Here is a 22,047-nt window from a genome sequence, read left to right on the forward strand (position 1 = left end):
CAGAAATATATTGTTGAATAAAAAATGTTCAATAATTCAGTATACTTATAAAGTATTTAAATAATTTTTTAGCAGCGCATAAGGCAAAACTGTATATTGTTCGTCTGTACATATGTTGCAAAATATCAGACTATGGAATGATATGTTAAAGTCATGATAGAGGCACTCAAAAGGGACTTCATATACATAACATGCATACACACAGATATATAGATACATCTATATATAGATATATAGACATCCCTAAGTATGCATGTGTGTTTGAAGCAAAAGTAATAGGGTTAACATGTACTAATCCTGGATGATATGTATTGAGTGTTTTTATGTTATTTGCTATCTCTCCTATATTAAATTCTTCAAGTAAAAAAATTTCTCTCGATAAGAACGATTTCTGCATATTGGTTGTATTTAAAGGAAGTAAGTGTCATGGAGCAAAGGACACAGGTATAGATGTTTGAGGAGAGGGTGCTAATTCCTACTTTTCAATTAATTTAGCTATGAATTTCTAGACCTTTATGGTATCAACTGTTTATATGGCATTTTTCCTTAGCAATCAACTTAAAATTCACATTATTTCAATGGTTATTGATTTATTGAGAAAGAGAATTGACTGTTTCAGGGCTTAATTTGATATTACAAGTACAATTACTTATTGCTTCTGTTTCTAAATCTTTTGACTTTTATAGTTTAAAAGTGGAAATATGGCTTAAAAAACTATGGTGTCTAAAAATGTTTTTGTCATAGTGGTTTAGCAGACATGTGCAGGTGAATGAAGAACCAGAGAAAGAATTATCAAGTTGTTATTGCATTGCTGTAACCCAGGGTCCCTGAGCCTTAAAAGTATTGACATTTTGGGCTGGATATGTCTTTGTTGCAGGGGGCTATTCTGTGCATTGTAAGATGTTTATCAGCATCCTGGCCTCTACCCATTAGATGCCGAAAGCACCCCCTCTCCCAGTTACGACAACCAAAAACATCCTCAGACATTGTACGATGTCCCCATAGAGTGTGGGGAAGGGCAAAATAGCCTCAGTGGAAAACCAGTGCTATAACCCTGAGGAGTTCTTTCCTTAAATCTTCGCAAGACTAAACTGTTGGCACTTTTTCTCAATGTTTTTTGAAAACAAGTAGCAGGTTTCTAGATGTGACCAAAGTTGAGGGAAAGCTACTTCTACTCTTAATTTAAAAAACACAAGTACTCTTACTTATATTGTTGATTCTATTTGTCAAGTGTTTGTATATTTGATAATCAGTAGTACATTTCTTTATCATAACAGTTAATGAAAAGTCTAGGATTCCAAGATCTCAGATCCCTGGTTACTATCTTTTAGGAGAGTATTAGAAACAGAAATTTCAGTATGGAGGAGAAAGAAGACACTAGGTTGAATAACATCAAAATCCTCACATCTGAAAAACATTATAAAGCCAGACTAAATGAGGAAGCTTATTATTTAGCAGTTATAATTATTTAAGAGGTGTTTTGTTTTCTTTTGCTTTTAATTCTCCAATGAAATCCCGAGCTCTTTGAAGGCTGAGATCATGTTGTATGTGTCTTAGAATGAAGGTATGAACATACTTTGTGTATTTACTATGGGTCTTCCATAAACATTGTCTCTTGTGTTTGACTCATATTCCTAGACGTAAAAACCCAGGCTATTTTCAGGTGAACGTGCAAACTCAAACTCATTTAAAGTAACAAAATAGAGGGGCTTCCCTGGTGGCGCAGTGGTTGAGAATCTGCCTGCCAATGCAGGGGACGCAGGTTCGTGCCCCGGTCCGAGAAGATCCCACATGCCACGGAGCAGCTGGGCCCATGGGCCATGGCCGCTGGGCCTGCGCATCCGGAGCCTGTGCTCCGCAACAGGAGAGGCCACAACAGTGAGAGGCCCACATACCGCAAAAAAAAAAAAAAAAAAAAAAGTAACAAAATAGAGATCATGCTGTCCAAAGTTGGTAGGAAAACAGGCAAATAACCACAGGTTTCACAAAAGATGCAAGAGCCACCCATTTTTGTCCCACTAATTACCTGCAGGAGAAGGGGGACAGGTGCTTTCTTTAGGACGTGAAGTGGACCTCAGATGGAATTGGTCAGAGCGAGAGATTGACTTACTCATTGCGGAAACAAGGCATTTACCCACCTCTTTGGCTAAAGTATGCATTTTATTTCTTGTCTTTCCCCAGTTTATTTGAAGAAGAGATAATGTCATATGTGCCTCCACATGCCTTACTCCATCCCAGCTACTGTCAGTCCCCACGTGGCTCTCCTGTGTCCTCTCCCCAGAACTCACCAGGTGAGTCCACCGGCTGCATGCAATTTCTCTGAGGAGCGAGCCCTGAAGTCACATGTTCTGTCCTCATAAAGGACAGTAAGGGAACACTTTGGGTACATCTGTACTGTTAGCACAGGTACATATTCTGTGGTACTTCCTGTCTCTTAAAACTGGCTTGTTTCCATGGGGATTTATTTTGATAGGAAAATAATGACATTCCAAAATAGGATAAATGTCAGCAGCATGAAATACTCAGATGTAGAATTTACTTTTCATTATGTTATGTAGCGCCTAATATATCTTGGAAAATATTAGGGCACAAAATGCTATGTTAGCTCTTTGGATTTAAAAAGTTCTAGTTAGGAGATTGATTCAATGAATAATAAAGAGAAATCTATTTTCAAGAAATATTATAGAATTAGAATTAGTGAGTTTAATGGTCTTGGATAATTTTTTTCCCTTCAGTAGTTACTAACTGCATTAGATAGGAAGACCAGAGATACATGGGCAGGTAGAACATGCTGATAGATGAAATTAACTAAAAATTTTAAGTTTAAATTCTTTTTGAAAGGGGTATGGTGTGAATGGAGGAATGAATGGAGGAATGAATAAATAGTAGATAATGCAGCTTAGCAAATGAGTTATTTTTTAAGGAAAGTAGTCATGATGTTGACAGAACATCAGCTCTATTTATCCTTCTTATAAGCCATATATACTTCACACTGTAGCAGTTATCAGAATTTAAAACTATTTTAATAGAAATCCAAACTCCGTATGTGTCACTGAAAGCTGCTCTGTGTTCTCTGATATATAACACCTGTTTTCATATATTGGCATCATAGTGAAGCTGCAGCCTAACTGAATACGGCAAACAGAAAAAGGTCTATTAATTTGTTCATTTAATAGAGATTTATTGAGCATCCAGCTATGATCCAAGCCCTGAATTAGACCCTGGTTCTACAAAGATGAATAATACAGTCTCTGCCTTTGAAAATTCACGGTGGGGCAGTAAGTCAACAAGTGACTCCAAAAGCTCTGTGTTTAGTCCTATAATGAAGAAATGTGTGGGAACAATTCTTCATTCAAGATGGGGGTGGGGTGTTTGGGGAAAGGTATAAAGGGAAGCCTTGAAGAATGATGAATAGGATTTTACCAGGTGGACCAAAGGAACGAGGACATTCTAAGGAGTAGCATGAGCTAAGCCACAGAAGCATGAAAGTAGTTTAGGACAAATTAATAGATACAAGTAAAGGCAAGTTCTCAAAGCGCAGGTTGGAAAGATAAGCTAGAGTTGGTTGGCCACTGAAGTGTTACTTTGTACTCCATGTGGAGCCACTGAAAATTTACAAACAGGAATATCCTGTTTTATAAAGTTCAGTTTGGTGGCCATGTGGAGGATGTATTAGAAGACGAGAGACTAAAGTTAGAGAAACCATCTGGGAGGCTGTTGCATTAACCCAGGTGACATGATAAGGGCTGGACTAACAGTGATAGAGAAAAGGGAGTTAATTCAAAGGCTATGTTGGATGTAGAGATTCTAGAACTTTAAGTCCAAGTAGGGAAGAGTCAAGGCAAATTCTAAGGTTCTCACCACATAGACTGCTAGACAGATGGTAACACCATCTACCAAGAAAGGAAAAAGGTTAGACTGGAGGGGAGAGGTGAAAGGCTGGTTTGAGACATGTTTTGTTGAAGAATCTTTGGGCCATCCAACTGGAGATGGAAACCCAAAGACAACTGGAAACAGAGTCTTGGAGCTCAGGGGAGGTTAGCAGCTGGGAATACAGACGTGCTGTAGGCAGTTGAAGCCCATTGGGTAGACAGAGGAAGTAGGGAGAACAGGTCAGTGAAAAGAAGAGAAAATAAGGGATGGTGACATGAGCAACTCCAATATTTAAGGGAGGGGCTGAGGGTGCAAGTGAAAATGAGAGAGCCAGTGGATTTTGGAAGAGAATTAGGAAAGTCTTTTCGGGGAAGCCATGTTTCAAGAAGGAAGGAGTGGCCAACAGGGCCAGGTGTTCAAAGGAGTCAAGAAGGATGAGGCCTGAGAAGAGGCCATTAGATTTGAAAATCATGAAGTTATATGTGGCCTTTGGCAAAGCAGTTTCTATGAATTAATAGGTCATGAACTGGAATGTTACCAGTTACAGGATGCTAGAAGATGTAAAGTAGAAAACAGGCATGAAAAATACTCTCTTCATGAAATATGGAAGTGAAGCAAAATAAGGCAGTACTTAGAAGGAGAAGAGGAATTAAGGAAGGGATTTTAGGATGGGGAAGTTGAGCATGTGTGTGCGGAGGTCAGATAATGTGGGTGGAAGGAAAGTGGTTTGTTGAATGGGGCGAAGAAGCAGCAGTCAGCACAGCACAGGCCCGTGGGAAGGCAGGACACTGGAGGCAAAGCACAGGTCAACTTTGGAACAAAGTAGGGACACTTATTTTGATGATACAGGATGAAAAGAAAATAAGTATATGGCTCTATGGGTAAGTGTAAAGGTGTAGGGGAGAAATTAATGGAATTCACAGCTGGCCTCGGTCATTTACCAACTGTGTGTGACTTTGGGCAGTTTACTTCCTTTCCTGAATTTGAATTTCTTTCTCCTTAAAATGGGAATGATAGTAATCACCTCCCATGGTTATTTGGAGGAGAATGCCTCACCTGGTACCTAAAACATGTCAAGCATCCAATAAATGTTAGTTTATCCCTTTTTCTCTCTTTCTGGAAATCTGAGAAGTCTAATTTGTCAATATTTGAACTACTAATAATTGATACATATAAATCTATATCATGTTTGCAGAACTGACTGCCTAGATATTTAATCATTCTGACTGGCCTTAATCTTAGCTAGAACCTATGAGGGGGTTGAAATGGGTTGTCCCTTCAGCTTTCTGGCTAAAGGAATCAAGCTCTGTGGAGTATTGCTCATCCCAGTCAAAGCTCTCTTTTCCAGACTTTTCTGGGGCCCCTCCTCCTAGAGAAAAAGTAGATCACCGGATTCTTTCCCTTCTGAGCCCTGCAAAGGCACGTGCTCTCGGTGACAGGCTGGACTTGAGACTCTGTGAACATTCTAAATGGTGACTAAGTTTCTTCTTTTCATGTAGCATCACAAATGTACATAAGTAACCCATGGTGGTAATAAATGCATTCTGGAAGCAGATTGAGAGTTAAACGTTTTCCAAAGACATGTCTAACCCAAATATATTTAAATTGCTAGCAATGTTTGTGGTGGTTTTAATTTTCAGGAAGAATCATCTCCATATTTTTGGCCTACTCTATTTCAGTGGACTTTATTTGATCTTGAAATCGGGATGTACTGCCTGATATCAATGGAAGTAACTATAACTAATTCCACATGAAACAAGGGCAGGACTAGCCTTATTTACCCTGTGGAGGAATCTTCTGTTTCTTTGAGTAAAATAGCCTCTTCTACCAGTACTCCTAAAGTTCTTATGAAAACATTTCTAACAGATTTTTTCAAGTTGTCTGATCCTCCTTCTTGTGACTAGAATTTCATCCCTTTTAGTGGTATGAGAATAATATTGGAAAAATTACGACAATCATAAATTTTAATGATCTTCTTTCAGAACACCCAGGAACCTGCTAAACTTTCCATACTTTTCCCCGTTCCAAGCCCATTTACATGTCTTTTCAAGTGCAGGAGAGAGAGGGGCTTTGGAAACTTGGACTCGCTGCTTTTTGCAGCTGTTAGAGTGCTCACCTAAAATTTGTCAAAATTTTGGAATGTGAAGGTTTGTTTTTCTAGGACCATTATAATGCCAGTCCCAACCTTAGCTATGCCAGAAGGAAAAGATCTTTCCAATTACCGTATGGTTTATTATGCCAAATATAGGATCCAGAATTTTATTTAAGGACTTTTTGTAGCTGTACATTTCTAGGAATTGAAATGCAAGAACACCTAATTTATCTAATATTGTTGGAGACGTGCTTACTTATGTGAATTTTCCACGTGACCAAAGCTGTGACATTAGTCATCTGAGAATTTGTTTAACCCACCATTTGCTGAGACTCTTTCATAAATACATTATACTTCTCCCTGCTTCCCTAGACACAGTGCCTTGAGGATATTTCACGGTTCGGGGGGATCAGCATACAGAGCTGTTATAACTTGACTAGAACTGGACACTCTGGAAGCCAGTAGAGCACCAGATCACACTCAAGAGAAGTAAAACAGACCAGAGAGCACTGAAGAGCTGTGTGGGTCTTTACTGAAGGCTGTCTTCAGGGCAGTTGTTTCTCTCAACACACAGTGCACCTCCTTAAGGACTTTCTTTTCCCCTCTCTTCCTCCAAAGTCTTAGTATCCCAGCTGCTGCTTATCTCATCGGCCCTTTTCACAAATATTCTCTCTTCCTTCCCCTCCCCTCCCCTCCCCCTTCCTTTCCTCCTCACTTTCTCTCGCCCTCCATCTCTCCCTCCCTCTCTCCCTCCCTTTCTCTCTCTTGCAGCGTCTCTCTCTCCCTCTTCTCCCTTCCTCCTTCTTTGACTTCCTCCCACCCTCCCTTCTCCCTCTTCCATCCCTCCCCTTTCCCACAGTCTCTGAAGCAGCTTTATACTTGTTAGAAAAAGTGTTCTATCCCTTCTCTTTGCTAAGCCCCACAGAGATGATCTAGGAACCAAACAGTACAAATGAAGGATGCTTTCTGGGTAGGTGGGGATGGGGGAGTTATGATTCCAGAGACTGGAGGAAAACCAAATACTATCTCTGTCACAATATACAGGTATTTTTATTTTTGTGTTTTTTGTTGCTGTTACTCTCCCTTGCTTCCCACCCCTAACGCTCTCAGAAGATGCCTGTCACTGGCATGCCCTCAAGCTTTCCCCTTTTAATAAATTGCTTTTAATTTGCCAACATTTGAAAAATCAGATTATCAAATAAATAAATGGTAGGTAAATGGAAGCATCAACAAGGTCAAAACAATGACCTGAGGGCCTTTTATTACTCTTAGAGAATAAAGCAAAAATGCCAGGACTTCCTTGCTTGTGCTTTGTGCCAGCTATTTTTTGAGGTTTTGTTTGTGTGTTTGTTTGGTTGGTTTTTTTCTTAATTTCCATTGTTGATCTATGTTCCATAAGATAGAGTTTTCCAGAAATTATTATAATGCTTCATAATTTGTTCTCATTCACTAACAGGGAATTATTGTTTTAAAAATGTCATAGAGGGCTTCCCTGGTGGCGCAGTGGTTGAGAGTCCGCCTGCCGATGCAGGGGACACGGGTTCGTGCCCCGGTCCGGGAAGATCCCACATGCCGCGGAGCGGCTGGGCCCGTGAGCCATGGCCTCTGAGCCTACGCATCCGGAGCCTGTTGCTCCGCAATGGGAGAGGCCACAACAGTGAGAGGCCCGCGTACCGCAAAAAAAAAAAAAAAATGTCATAGAGTTTATCTGTTTTAGAAAGTGAACAGAAAAGAAATTCTCTTCTGAGCCATCCCAGTACATAGGCCTGGAACCATGCTGAATTAGGCTGGGCTTCATCCCCCTCCACTGCAGACCAAGAGCAAGTCATCAGAGCATTCTGGGTTCTGGGTGGCACACCCAGCATCAAAAAAGACCCAGACTTCTTAGCTGTTTGATGCCAAGGTTTTTCTAGTATCACCTAGAAAAGAAATCCTTTGCCTGGTAGAATTCTTTAGTTTGTATGTGATTGTGCAGTTTTTTAACAGTATGTGGAAATTGCGTAACACTATATGGAAGTACTTTAGGCCTGCCTAGCAATGATTTTTAAAAAGTCTAATATCTGTTACTGAAATTCTTTCCCATAAATAATTAACATAATACTGACTATCCATAAAGCCAGCCTTTCATTTGATCACTTCCTATATGTAACATTGACCTTTTCGTATCTGACTTCCTTTCTTAAGACCATAAAGACTATGCCATTACCCTCTCTATAAGAGAATTCTATTCTAGAACTTCACTTACAGTTATGGCTCTTAGTTCTGTGAGCTCAGTCTCCAAGATCATGTTTTATTTCCAAAGTGGAAGTAATATTGTTTCTGCCCTGGACTTTCTTGGCAGTTGCACCTGACTTGCATTAAGAATTTGACAAGGGCCAACAGCATAATTTATTGTAATTTTTAAATCATGATGTAATGTGTAAATGATTTTTTCATCATAGGACTATTGGCAAAAGGATTTTTGCATTTAACAGTTTCTGTCTCCAGAGCCTCCATAATTGAATTCCTTTACCTAGAGCTTAAAAGGAGTCAGAGCTAATTCTTATTAAGTGTCTGTATTGATATTGATGGAATGCGTTATGGCATTTGCCACATCCTTTTAAGCATCTCAAATTATATAGCAATAGTATATGTGCTGTTTTTCAAAAGTCATCAACTCTTAAAGAATCGGGTTTCTTTTGAGTCCTGAAAGATTTTCGGTTTTTTGTTCCTGTTTTTCCTCTTCCCTATCAATGATCGCGCTCTTGAAAGCTGATTCATTATGGCTGCTTGCTGAGCTGTCTGGGTTTAGTAGTCTGCAGTTACTCAGACTGCAGCAACAAAAGCTTTATTCTGCCACTCTAACTGGACTTGTGCTGCATGGCTCTGTCCCTCAGCCATCCAAGAGAGGAGCCCAGAGTCCATGCAGATCATGGTCCTTCATGTTGCAGGTGATACCTTTCAAATACATGGGAAGTATTCCCCCTGTGTTGGTCCCTGGATGATGCCCAGGTGTTTCATTGGTTACCTTTGACCTTCTTGTGGGAGATAATGGTTCTCAGACTTGGCTGCACGTTGGAATCATCTGGAGAGCTGCATGACACACTAATGTCTGGGTGTCACCCCCACTGATTCTGATGTCATATGTCCTGGCTGTGGCCTGAACATTGGGATTTTTAAAAGCTCCCTAAGTGATTCTAATGTGCAGTCAAGATTGAGAACCACTGCCTAGGAGTCTTCTGCATCCCAGACCTTTTAAGGTCAAGTTTATTTGTTTCCTTTATGGCATAGCTCTTAGCTCTTTGGGTAAAAGATTCACAACTGTGCCAACAGAACTCTGGACATATTATTCATCAATAGCCCATTTTATTAAATTCCATTCCCCGACCTCAGTACATTTCCCCATGTGTTCAGTATTCACAACTATGCAGATAATAGCAATAACAGCTAACGTTTACATGGGGCTGCTTATGCCCCATGGTGTGCCACACCACACATACACTAACTCGTTTAGTCCACAAGTGTGGCCCGGATCTCTCACTGGAACTCCAGTACTATATTTTCAAGTGTCTGCAAGGTATATCCACCTGAACAGCTGTCCTCTCCAGCTTAGTATGTAGAAAGCCTCATATGCTCCTGTCCACCAGCATCATTTCCCATGCTGCTTTAGCATCAGACAGACCTGGCTCAGATCCTGAATCTACTATTCACTGTCATATGACTTCAGTTTCCTTAGTTACAAAGTGGTGATGACAGTAATAATACTAATGCCTGCTTCTTAGACTTGTGAGGATTTCCCAAGATCCTCTCTGTAAAGTGAATGGTCCTTAATGCATAGGAGACACAAAAAATGACAGCTATTGTTATTGTTTAAAAAGCTTTATATTGGGCTTCCCTGGTGGCGCAGTGGTTGAGAGTACGCCTGCCGATGCAGGGGACACAGATTCGTGCCCCCGTCCGGGAGGATCCCACGTGCCACAGAGCGGCTAGGCCCGTGAGCCATGGCCGCTGAGCCTGCGCGTCCGGAGCCTGTGCTCCGCAACGGGAGAGGCCATAGCAGTGAGAGGCCCACGTACCGCAAAAAAAACACAAAACTTTATATTACCATGAGAGCTTCCTCTTCCTCCTCTTCCTTACTTATCTACTTTTAGCAATTCTTATTTCACATTTTGTAAAATTTCCTCTGAGTCACCATAGTCCAGGCTAGTCCTCATGCCCTCAGGCCTCCATTGCTTCAACTACTCCTAGGTCTTTCCTCCTTCCTGCCCTTAATCCACTCCAAAAATCATTTCTGAAATAAAACACCACTTGTTTGTTATTCCCTTGCTTAAGAACCTATAAAGGCTTCCCACTGCTTGCTGCATCACGCTCACACTTCTCAGCTAGGTCTTTAAAAATTCTTCTCATAATTTCATACCAAACTTCTGACCAATTTAATTTCCTACTTACGTCCTAGCACTCCCCCTCTGCTCTAGGTTAGTGGGGTCTCCTCCGTGTCTTCTGAACATGCAGGCAATGCTTATTCCAGCTCTTGCTGCCCTGCCCCAGTATAGACTATAGTTCTCCCATGTTTATAAGGCCTGGTTCCAATGACATCTCCTCCCTAAAGTCTTTTCCATTTTGATCTCTGCTTATCCTCATTTACTGTTACTTTTCTATAACACTGATCTCAGATGCATCCTCACTGAGTGGCGGTGGCACAGTGGAGAGCACATGCTTCACCTAATGGGGCAGCTGCCCTCTGTAGCCCCAGGGAAATGCAAGCCAGTTGTTGCAAGAGTTCCCAACTGACTTTCACGAGAAATCAGGATTTTTTTTTTCTTCTTGAAATCTCCTCATTTTTAAATGTTGGCAGTTAATTTAAAATCTTTAGAACATTGCGTGGCAAACAAAATCTATAGGGCTGGGTATAGCCCCAGGGCTGTCGTTTTGTTCCTTCTGCTTTAGAGTTTGTATACCATCTAGTTTAAGACTTAAATATTCTCTAGTTGTTTGATATGTTCTATTTCTGTCTTCCCAACCAAGATATCCACTCCAGCAACCTGACCTTATCCATTCTGAGCATCTGTTGCTGAACCTAACACAGCGTTAGCAAAAAATAATCATCACTTAGTTGATTCATGCATAAAGATATATTTAAGGAGCTTACATGGTATGTAATGCACAAGACATCACAATTTTTGTTTTCTGGTTTCTTTTATTGTTTTGTGAACTATGTCTTGGGAAATATCGTGTTTTCGTCATGGCGCCGATTCCCATATTCATCATCAGTTTTGTATCCCCGCTTGTTGGTTAGTCACAGTGTGACACAAAACCAGATTTTCCTATGGAAAGAGGCACAAACCATGTTGCTTTTATATTTTATTAATGATGCTTGCCGTGGAATGACATGTAATGACATGTAATGACATGACATCTTTAGATAATCTGTAGATAATTACAGTACTTGGCATGTATTAAGAATGCAACAAATCACAGTATTTTTACTCTGCGTAACCAGGAGACATGTGCCTTCTGCAATTATGGCTGAATTCTGTTTTCAAATCAAGATTATTCTACCCTGTGGTATGAAATATAATGTTGTAGGTTTTTCATCAGGTACGGAAACTCACTATTCTTGCTTTGCATACCACATACTTTCACAAGATAACTTCCTGTTTGCTGTGATATCATCTCAGCCGTAAGCAAAGATATTCCACCCTGAACAGTTACCATTAGACATGAGTAACTGTTTGACTCATATTGATTTGGACTGAAAAGAGGAACATATTTGACTAACACATGGGCACCACTGTAACTCTTCAAACAGGATTTGAAGGCCACAAAGAAGACATCTTAAGATCCTGGTTAAGCTCTGTGATAGCCTTCGACTTGGAGAGGTGAAAAGTGCAGGGACCTAACAGTATTGCCTCCTTTTACTTGTGAACTGTGGTCTCAGCCCCATGGTAATCTTTTTCATGGTGATGTGATGAACATAAGGACATCGCACAGATCCACACCCTTGTCTCTTCGTGCTTCGTTGTAGGTACTCAGCGTGCCAATGCCCGTGCTCCAGCCCCTTACAAGCGAGACTTTGAAGCCAAACTAAGAAACTTTTACAGGAAGTTAGAGACTAAAGGATATGGACAAGGCCCAGGGAAATTAAAGTAAGTCAAAATAATACAAACCCCAGGATTTGTAGATGGCGAAAAGATGGGATGCAATTTGGAATGTAGGAAATGGATTGATTAGGGATGACCAGCCTTCGTTTTAGTCGGCGAGATTATTTGGGCACGTGTAAATTACAGGATCATCTAAAACATAGTTCTTGAATTAAGCACTATTAAACTTACGGTTTTAAAACAGACAGGAAAGAGATGACCATGTTTCACATAAAAATAAGGCAAAATTAAAAGCTGATTTATTTTGTTCTCCTGAAAAGTACCTCTTGGTTGACTTATATCGCATATTCATTAGATATAAGGCTGTCACCGTGTCTTGTATTGCACGTCACTGTCTCCTGGGCTGACCTGAGTGTAGGACTACTGCTCAGCTCTGTTTCCTTCTGTGAAGTAAGCTTAACTTGTCCAACGGAATATGTCATGAATGTTGTTTCTGCCTGTCTTTATCCACCTCCCTTTAAATGGGGAAATTGAAACATCATCCTGTTGTTTGGCCTAGAATTATCTGAACTTCCTACTTACCCATACTCCCTTCAGCCCCACCTCCACCCCTGTCCCATGTCCCCACTAGAGATCACTATGCCACTTGAGAGAGGACAGAGGAGGGAGGGTCTGACTGCAGAAGCGTCGGGACCCGGGTGTGTGAGAGAATTGCCCAGCCCAACAGGCACACGGCTCACTGCCCCCCATGCAGGGCTTGCTCATCTGAACTCACAGGTTCCCCTTTCATCACCCTCGAAAACATCAACCCGCCCCAAACACCGTACCTCTCAGAGCTTCACTTACTAAGGTCTTGCTGATCAAGCTTTCATACCTTCAGCCTCCCTATCATCTCCCTTTCCATTACTATTTGCATTAAGGGAAAATTGACACCTGTTTAAGGGTGACTTAAATTTTCATTGTCACAAGTAGATTAATCAACCACCAGTATCATTCATTTGTATCTGTCACTTAGGGAATCTCAAGATTCACTTAATTTTAAAGTTAAACTAAGGACAACAGGGCTTCCCTGGTGGCGCAGTGGTTGAGAGTCCGCCTGCCGATGCAGGGGACATGGGTTCGTGCCCCGGTCTGGGAAGATCCCACATGCCGCGGAGCAGCTGGGCCCGTGAGCCATGGCCGCTGAGCCTGTGCGTCCGGAGCCTGTGCTCTGCAGCAGGAGAGGCCACAACAGTGAGAGGCCCGCGTACCGCAAAAAAAAAAAAAAAAAAAAAAAAAAAAACTAAGCACAACAGTAAACTCCACTGCTTTGGAGGACACTGAGAATTTTTTTGTCCTTCTTGTTCTCACTGTTATCTTTCTAGGTACTTAAGAATTGAATTCCTAAGTGCATTCAGGCTTAAAACATTACCTCCTAGGGTTGCTCTTCCTTTCCTAAACAAATGTTTTGTGTGTGTGTGTTGTTTTGTAATCGTTTTCCTTCTGGGATAAATTGATGTGACCATTCAGAAAGGACTCTTGCATTGGTTTTACAGGTCTTAGGTGGGGTGCTCTATTTACCAATGATTATCTGTTGTAACTTTTGTTAATGCTATTAAGAGTTACAGACAGATGTGTGCTTTATTGCAGATAGCGATGATAGTAAGTCACTCCACTTTTCCCCTAATTAATTGTGGTAAGTGGAAGTTAAATGGCAAGTGCCCAGTTCTGGAAAGATAAAGATTAGGAAATAATCTGTATTTTTCAAATTGTCTTTTTCTGGACAGGTTAATTATCAGAAGAGATCACTTGCTCGAAGATGCTTTTAATCAGATTATGGGCTACTCCAGAAAAGACCTGCAGAGAAATAAGCTGTATGTCACATTTGTTGGGGAGGAAGGGTGAGTAACACAGAGAAGTGGCCTGTGAAGCACAGGCTGTGGCTGCCGGAGGATGTTTCCCCACACTGTCCCCTGCGGTTGCCTGAAACAGGAAATCCTTCTGACGGAAAATGCTGTTCTCATACACTTAAACCTTTCAATTTTTTTTTTTTTTTAAGCTTCCTTTGATTTTTAAATCATTTGACATAAAAATTCTTTGGTAAAAGCTCTAACTATAGATCATTTTTGAGAGCAGAAACTTAGTTTCGTTTCTTCTCTCCGTAACTCTTTCTCTCAAAGGGAAAACATGTTTGTTTGTTTGTTTGTTTTATTGCAGTATAGTTGATTTACAATGTTGTGTTAATTTCTGCTGTACAGCACAGTGATTCAGTTATACATGTATGTACATTCTTTTTAAAATTATTTTCCATTATGGTTTATCACAGGATATTGAATATAGTTCCCTGTGCTATACAATAGGATCTTGTTGTTTATTCATCCTCTATATAATAGTTTGCATCTGCTAACCCCAAGTTCCTCCCACTCTATCCCTCCCTCCCCCTCACCCCCCACCACCCTGGCAACCACAAGTCTGTTCTCTATGTCCGTGAGTCTGTTTCTGTTTTGTAGATATGTTCATTTCTGTCATCTTTTAGATTCCACATATAAGTGATATCATATAGTTTTTGTCTTTCTCTTTCTGACTTACTTCACTTAGTATGATAATCTCTGGGTCAATCCATGTTGCTACAAATGGCATCATTTCATTCTTTTTTATGGCTGAGTAGTATTCCATTGTATATATGTACCACATCTTCTCTATCCATTCATGTGTCGAAGGACATTTAGGTTGTTTCCACGTCCTTGGCTATTGTGAATAGTGCTGCTATGAACGTAGGGGTGCATGTATCTTTTTTGAATTAGAGTTTTGTTTGGGTATATGCCCAGGAGTGGGATTGCTGGATCATATGGCAACTCTATTTTTAGTTTTTGAGGAAGCTTCATACTGTTTTCCATAGTGGCTGTACCCATATACATTCCCACCAACAGTGTAAGAGGATTCAAAACATGGGCTTTGAGATTTAAAAAAAGCAAGGAATTGCATTTTAACATCTATGATCTTGTTATGTGCACAGGAATACTAAGTAAATCGTACTTCACCTGTTAAATAAGCTCAGTTTCAGAATCACGAATTAGAAACTAGTGTTTGCTAGAGAGTAGGGGGCGTGGGGAGGATGCAGGATGGGCGAAATAGGAGAAGGGGATTAAGAGGTGCAAACTTCCATTTGTAAAATAAAGAAGTCACAGGGTGTAATGTACAGCAAAGGGAATATAGTCAATAGCATTGTAATAACTTTGTATGCTGACAGGATGGTAACTAGACTCACAGTGGTGGCCATCTAACAATGTATCAAATTATGGAATCACTACGTTGTATACCTGCAACTAAAATAATATTGTATGTCAACTGTACTTCAATTTTAAAAAGATAGAAAAAGAGGAAAAAAGAAGAATCCTTCTGTTCCACCTGGAAATCTCCCCAGCAGTATCTCTTCGGCCTTGGTTCTTATTTCTCTGTCCCCACTTTTTCTCTTTCTTTGGCACACCTACCAAAATAACTACCTGGCATAAACAGAGTCCAGCCTTGTATGACTCTTCCATGAGTGTGCTCATAGAGATAGGGGTTAGGAAATGAATGAGTAAAGACTCCTACACGGTGTTTATTGCATTCAAATAGGCATAACGGTGGTTTTATGACTCTTGAGAAGATGAAAGCTCTCATCTCTCCTAGACCCCTTACTCTTTCCTCATTTCAGGTTTAGGTTTGGAGTCTCAGCACCTTCTTTGTAGACATCACTAGAGTGAATTTTAAAAATACCGCGTGATTGTCTGAACTCGGGTTGTCTTCTCTTTAACTCCTTAACTGCTGTTGATTTGGATCATGTTAAGGCTACCTCTCTCAGTCTTGCCCAGGAATAAAGTATATTAGATTATGGAATCGTAGCAATAATATTCAACAAATTCAGCCATTTGGTTTATGGTTAATGAAATGGAGCTGTCAAAGTATAAAATAGGGCTTCCCTGGTGGCACAGTGGTTGAGAGTCCGCCTGCCGATGCAGGGGACACGGGTTCATGCCCCAGTCTGGGAAGATCCCACATGCCGCGGAGCGGCTAGGCCCGTGAGCCATGGCCGCTGAGCCTGCACGTCCAGAGCCTGTGCTCCGCAACGGGAGAGACCACAACAGTGAGAGGCCCGCGTACCGCAAAAAAATTTTTTTTAAAGTAGAAAATAATTCACATGTGCTAGTAGAACTAGATAATAGTAAAATTGAGATTTAAAATTAGGCCTCTTGTCTTCCATCCAGGATTCTTAGAACAGCACTGGGATTTAGGCAAAACTCCTGAACTCTGATCTGTCTGAATTTTTTCCTACCCATGGATCTTTTCACTATTCCGGCTAGTGACTGATAACTTCTCTTGTCACCTATAGTGTTGTATAGTCTCCCAGCTGTGACTAGATTAAAGTAAAATACTACATGGGAAAACAATATAATGTGACAAAGTTTGAGAAGGTTGCCTGAGACTTGAGCCTTTTGTTGCTGACAAGCCTTAATGGTTCTAGCTTTTGTTAGTTGCCTTAAAGATGCAGGTGGGCAATTGAAAATGAAGGCAAATGTTTTTAGCCTAATCACAGGTATGCATGGGATTCCAGGTATTTCCTTACATAACTAGTCTGGTTTGGATGAGAATACTTTTCCTCCCCCAGAACTCCAGCTGCCTTTCTTCTTTGTTGGACCACAGTTTGTTGAGATCTCAGAGATGTAGGCAAGCGTCTTTGGAAACCCTGGTACTTAGGTTTGAATAGAACAGATGCTATCATGCTTGGTCATCCTAAAGCTGTCTCCCCATGGTCTGGACTGACATCCATTCCTAGGAGGAGGCCCAGGCAGAGTGGGGCCTGAAACCTTATTTAATTGCCACTAATGTCCAAATGTTTCCTGCCTCCATTTCTTGTCTTCTTCCTGTAACCCTAGAAGGAAAATAAGAGGGAGGATATTTTGAGGTGTGACCTCAGCCCTCAGGGACAATCTCTTAATCAGGCCCCTCTGCATATGGTTTTTTGAAACTGGAATGGGGCCAGATAACTTCTGGTCTCATGGCTTTATCATGTCAGTATCATACATATAGATTGTTAGATATAGACTTTATTTTGCTATTAAGGCATTGGGAACACATAATACTATTTTGAAAGATTAACGCAGTATGCTTGCTAAAAAATTGAAACCTCAAAACAACATAAAATTAAGAAGTTATTTTAGCCTTTGTCATCTTACTACATTAAAATTAAAGATCATAACATTTCTTTCTGAATTATAATAAATACCCGAAGAGAAAAGCTACCTAGGTTTTTCTATGGAATTGTGAAATGGAGCTGAAAGTTTTCTGGTCACTTTTCCTTCATTAATTTTAATGCCCTCAAAATGTGTCATTTTGTAAGTTCTTCATGTCTAGCTCTAGTAATAGGTATTAAAAAACGTATATGCCTAGTGCCCAGATGTTGGCTTGCAATATCATTCTTCAATAAAAGGGACTAGGGCTCCTTGGAGAAATGGGTGATTCTAGGACTGGGGCAGGAAATATACAAGACAGCACCTGAAGCATCTTGTGCCAGAAAGTATAGAGGAGCTCAGACAGCTCACAGTGATGTCAAAGGGACACAAGAACCAACTGAAAGAGCTGCCAGTGGTCAAAGGTGGAATAATTGGAGCAAAAAAATAAAGTAGTATTGGATTAAAACCCCAAAGTATAAAATAAATATCTATATACTGATATAAATACACAATTGAATAAATAAATAAATAACAGTAGACAAATTTGTGCAGATTTCCAAATAATTCTGCATAATTCCCTGCTCCTTAATTGTGAGTTGCACATAGTGACTTTCTTCCAAATAATACAGTATGAAAGGGGGAGAAAGAAGTTAAGTCTACAGTGGAGAAGCCTGACAAACACACAGCCAGGTGATCAAGGCTAAAATCTAAAATCAACAGTGATATATCCTGTTGATAGTATGTACCCTTGGTATGATGTGATGAGAATGACACTTTACTGTCTTCCTCCCAAAATCATGTAACACCAGTCTAATCAGGAGAAGACATCAGATAAATCCAAATTGAGGAACATTCTACAAGATTACCTTATCAGTGCCCCTTAAAACTGTCAAGGTCATCAAAAACCAAAAGCATCTAAGAAACGGTCACAGCCAAGATGAACCTAAGGAAACATGGCAATTAAATGTAATGTGGTATCCTGAATGGGATCCTGGATCAGTAAAGGGACATTAAGCAAAAACGAAAGAAATCTGACTAAAGTATAGGTTTTAGTTAATAATGTATCAATATCAGTTCATTTTGTAACAAATGTACTGTACTTATGTAAGATGTTGATAAGAGGGAAACTTGAGTGTGAGGTATATAAGAATTCTCCCTACTGTCTTTGTAACTTTTCTATACATCAAAAACTAATCTAAAATAGAACATTTATTAAAGAAAGCATAGAGTCAGGATTTGGGGAGATTTAGAGAATATTTCCCTGAACAACTTTTCTTATTTCTTTGCTGTCTGATGAGTGATTGCCACCAGGGTAATTTTTGGTATGTGTATACTTCCTTTTGCACTTGAGGTCAGGAGAGTAATAAGTATAGAGATACAGTTCATTCTGTGGAAGGAATTAGTAGAGGTATTGATTGGTATGTATAGAGTATTATTTTGTGTTGCTAAAGTCAACTTTGTTATCTGTGAGGGAATAATACTTTGCAATTCTTATTGATACCATCTCACTGATTGTATTTTCTACCTGTCATAATCAGGGTCTTTATTTATAATAGATTAGTGAGGGCATAAAGAGAAAAGGATTTATTTTTAAGAAAAATGCGTCTGCCTGCCCTCCAAAAAGGTGTGAGTTAGCAGATTCACTCAGAGACTGCAGCTCTGCTTTAAGATGTTTCTTTGCGTAGGTCTTGACACATGATATATAGGTTGTTCCTGAAATGGAAGAGCTGAGTCAAGAGAAATGATGGGAAATGTTATAGTCATAAATTTACAGGACGACTACAAATTCCATGTGAGGTAGAATTAACCCCAGAATGGTAGAGATGCCTGTATTCAATTAAAAATACAAAAATAAATCTAGAATCTATTAATGTAAATATACTAGTTGACAGCTAATTATTATATCTCGCTAAAATAATGCTTCATGTTATGCTTGGCTTTTTTCTGAAAAGCAGACGGTTTCTAAGCAAAACACTGTGATTTAATTTGGTCAGCGCTGAAGGTTTTGTTCTAGTCATTAAAATCTCTACCCAACTTAATTTGGTTATCTGCTCTTCCAAAGTGGGGAAGAGGAGAAGACAGCAGTGGTGGAAGAGCTTGGAAACTGAGTCATCTTGACTGAATGTGGTGGGAAATTGCATACTCTAGTTGCCTCTTTCTGTTGTGCTTCTGTCCGCCTAGAAGTTGCTTCTTTAGGAAGGGAGCCAGTAGAATACCGCATATTCTCTAGTGTATTATTTTCTTCTAAATGTGTGGTGTCAGAACTTAGCTAGGCAGACTGTTGTGTTCTGATGGGACATTTGGGGCCATTCACTTCTTTTTATTTTTTTTTTTTTATTGAAGTACAGTTGATTTACAATATTGTGTTAGTTTCAGGTGTACGTTCACTTCTTAGTACCCAAAACAAGTAAGGAAATAATGGCCTGGATAAAGAGAGGATGTTTACACTGTGATTGCCTCGCCTCTTTTTTTTTCTCCATGGCCAGCTCTATAAAAGGCACCTTTCTTTAGGAAAGAATGAGTTCATTATATGTAAGGTGCCATTGATGTGACATTAGTCATCTGTCTTGCAAAGCCACACTTGGACTAGGGAGGGGATGCGTGCAAACAGTTTTAGTTTGGGGGTTTAAGAACAGGTGCGCTCTTCCTGTGATATTTCTACTTAGACAGATGAAAGCAACTAGGCAGGATGAGATCTGAAAGGTTTTCTTGGGTCCCTGCTTATAAAATAACCAGCAGCTGTTAACATCTGACTGATCTAGAGGTTGTTTGGGGTCCTGGGCTTGATCATTTATTCCTCAGCAATTTGTAAAGCTTCAAGTGAAACTTTATGGTGCTGCTTGTTTTCTTCTAAAAAGAGACACTTGCAGGATAGCCTAACTGATGCATGCCATGCTGGAGAAGGGTGCTTCTGTATCTAGGCTTTGGCTTGGTATCCCCAGGTAAAACTTTGTCATACTGATGGCTCACAAAATTCCTTACTCACCCATCAGGCCTTCTTCAGTGGCTCATGAACCAAAGCCTTGCTGCTATAAGTATCTGAGGCTGAATCGGGTGTGTAGGCCATCTGTGCCTGAACCAACTTGTAAGAAAGCAGAGTCTTCCAGAAAACTTGTAGGAAAGGATAGTGAGACTTCCCAATGGCACCATCCTCTTGCATTTTATAGTCTACTTCCTTTGGAATACTTGGTAAATTTTAGTTGAAAATAAAGAACAGGAGAATAAAACTATTTGTTTTAACAAACACTGGCTGCTACTAACAACTCGGGTGGTGTCAGCCCAGCAACGGGATGGTGTTTAAAATGCCTCATCGGCACTTCATGGGGCTCAAAACGACATTGCCACCCTAAGGACATCTGTGCTTATTCCAAAATGGCCTCAGATGCAGCTGTTGTGTGGCTACACACCCGTTGTCCGGAGTTTCATTATTTCCATGCCAAGTCTTTAGCTGTGGAACCAACCTAACTGGCAGAACAGGAATGTAACAAATGAGCCCTGTGATATGAGTCATATTAACTATTTATATGGAAGAGGTTGCTAAGACAGGAAGCGCATGCATAAGGTATCCTGCTGGGACACGTCTTATTGAATTAGGTAGACATATGTAATGTGTAGTCAACAACCTGCCCTCAGATATGCGGTTCTAAATTTCAGATTATAATCAAATCAAACTTTAAAAACTGTCTTGGCTTTAGAGTGACTCTATCAGTGCTGCTAGAGTTAAAAAAACAGCAGATAAAAGCCTGAGCAGTTGAGGAAGATACATTTCCCTCCTAGAGGAGCTGCTAGCTTTGTTCTCTCTTGGGAAAAAAAGGAGTTTTATTTTTCAACTTAACTCCTCAGGGGACATTCATTGTATCTTTAGCCAGATTTAGTTATCATCATGAAAAAGGAACCAATCAGGGAGGTCCATCTTTGTTGTTTTAACAAACTCTACCATATTAGAAGATATTAGACTTGGAAAAGACAAGGAGCAAGCTTTCTAAGCATAATTCACCTGAGCGATTTCTGACAGTGTTTGCTAATCGGGTTGTCTCTTAATTAAGGACTGGCATGAGCTATTAATGCATTGACTATAAGGCAGACTTGTGCAAAACTGTTCACTCCGCTAGATGTGAAATAGCAGTGTAAATTATGTTGATTTCCTTTAGAGAGCATCAGACAGCTCCACTCAGTGATTCAACAATATAAACTGATCCCCTCCTATGTATCAGGCTAAGTACTCAGGATCCAAAAATGAGAAAGACATAGTCCCTGCCCTCAGTAGGGTTACAGTTTAGATGTGTGTCTGGTGGGAGGCAGACACATAGGCAGACAATTATAAGACACTCTGCTAAGTGCGGTATTATTAAAACACTGAGAGCTGAAGCTCAGTGAAAACCTGCTGTTTCTAACTGAATGCCACTGTTTAATTTTAAGCAGCTGAAAACCCATTTTACTTATACCAGTTGTCTCTTTGTAAGAAAACTGACTCACAGAGTGTTTGACTCATGTTTCAGCTGTCTGTGACCCTTATCCTCGTGTGCCTTGATTGTGTCTGAAGGTTTCTGCAGAGCAGGGACCCCGCAGGCCAAGGCTCACTCACGGTCTCACCCTAGGGTGTGTGCAACTCTCCTGGAGGTTGCACACACCCTAGGGTATCATTGTCATTTTATCTTGCCTTGAAGTGATCCTCACTAAAGAAGAGGGTTTAGGGTAAGTCAGGTTTTTTAATAAAGCAGCATTTTCCTCCTACTTTCTTCTGTAGCAGGGGTTGACAAACTCTCTGTAAAGGGCCAGATAGTAAATATTTTAGGCTTTACAGACCATA

General features: G+C 40.2%; 1 protein-coding gene across 2 annotated transcripts in view; it reads left to right on the forward strand.

Annotated features, from left to right (window-relative positions):
- HECW2 (HECT, C2 and WW domain containing E3 ubiquitin protein ligase 2) overlaps positions 1-22,047 on the forward strand; it is a 411,404-nt gene that overhangs the window by 356,093 nt on the left and 33,264 nt on the right. For both annotated transcript variants that reach the window (XM_060016380.1, XM_060016381.1), the window contains 3 exons: positions 2,182-2,291; positions 11,970-12,090; positions 13,812-13,925. In XM_060016380.1, the coding sequence (XP_059872363.1) occupies positions 2,182-2,291; positions 11,970-12,090; positions 13,812-13,925 (345 nt within the window). The remainder of the gene's footprint in view (positions 1-2,181; positions 2,292-11,969; positions 12,091-13,811; positions 13,926-22,047) is intronic.

The sequence above is a fragment of the Delphinus delphis genome, chromosome 7 (assembly GCF_949987515.2).
Source record: "Delphinus delphis chromosome 7, mDelDel1.2, whole genome shotgun sequence".
NCBI classification, from domain to species: Eukaryota; Metazoa; Chordata; class Mammalia; order Artiodactyla; family Delphinidae; genus Delphinus; species Delphinus delphis.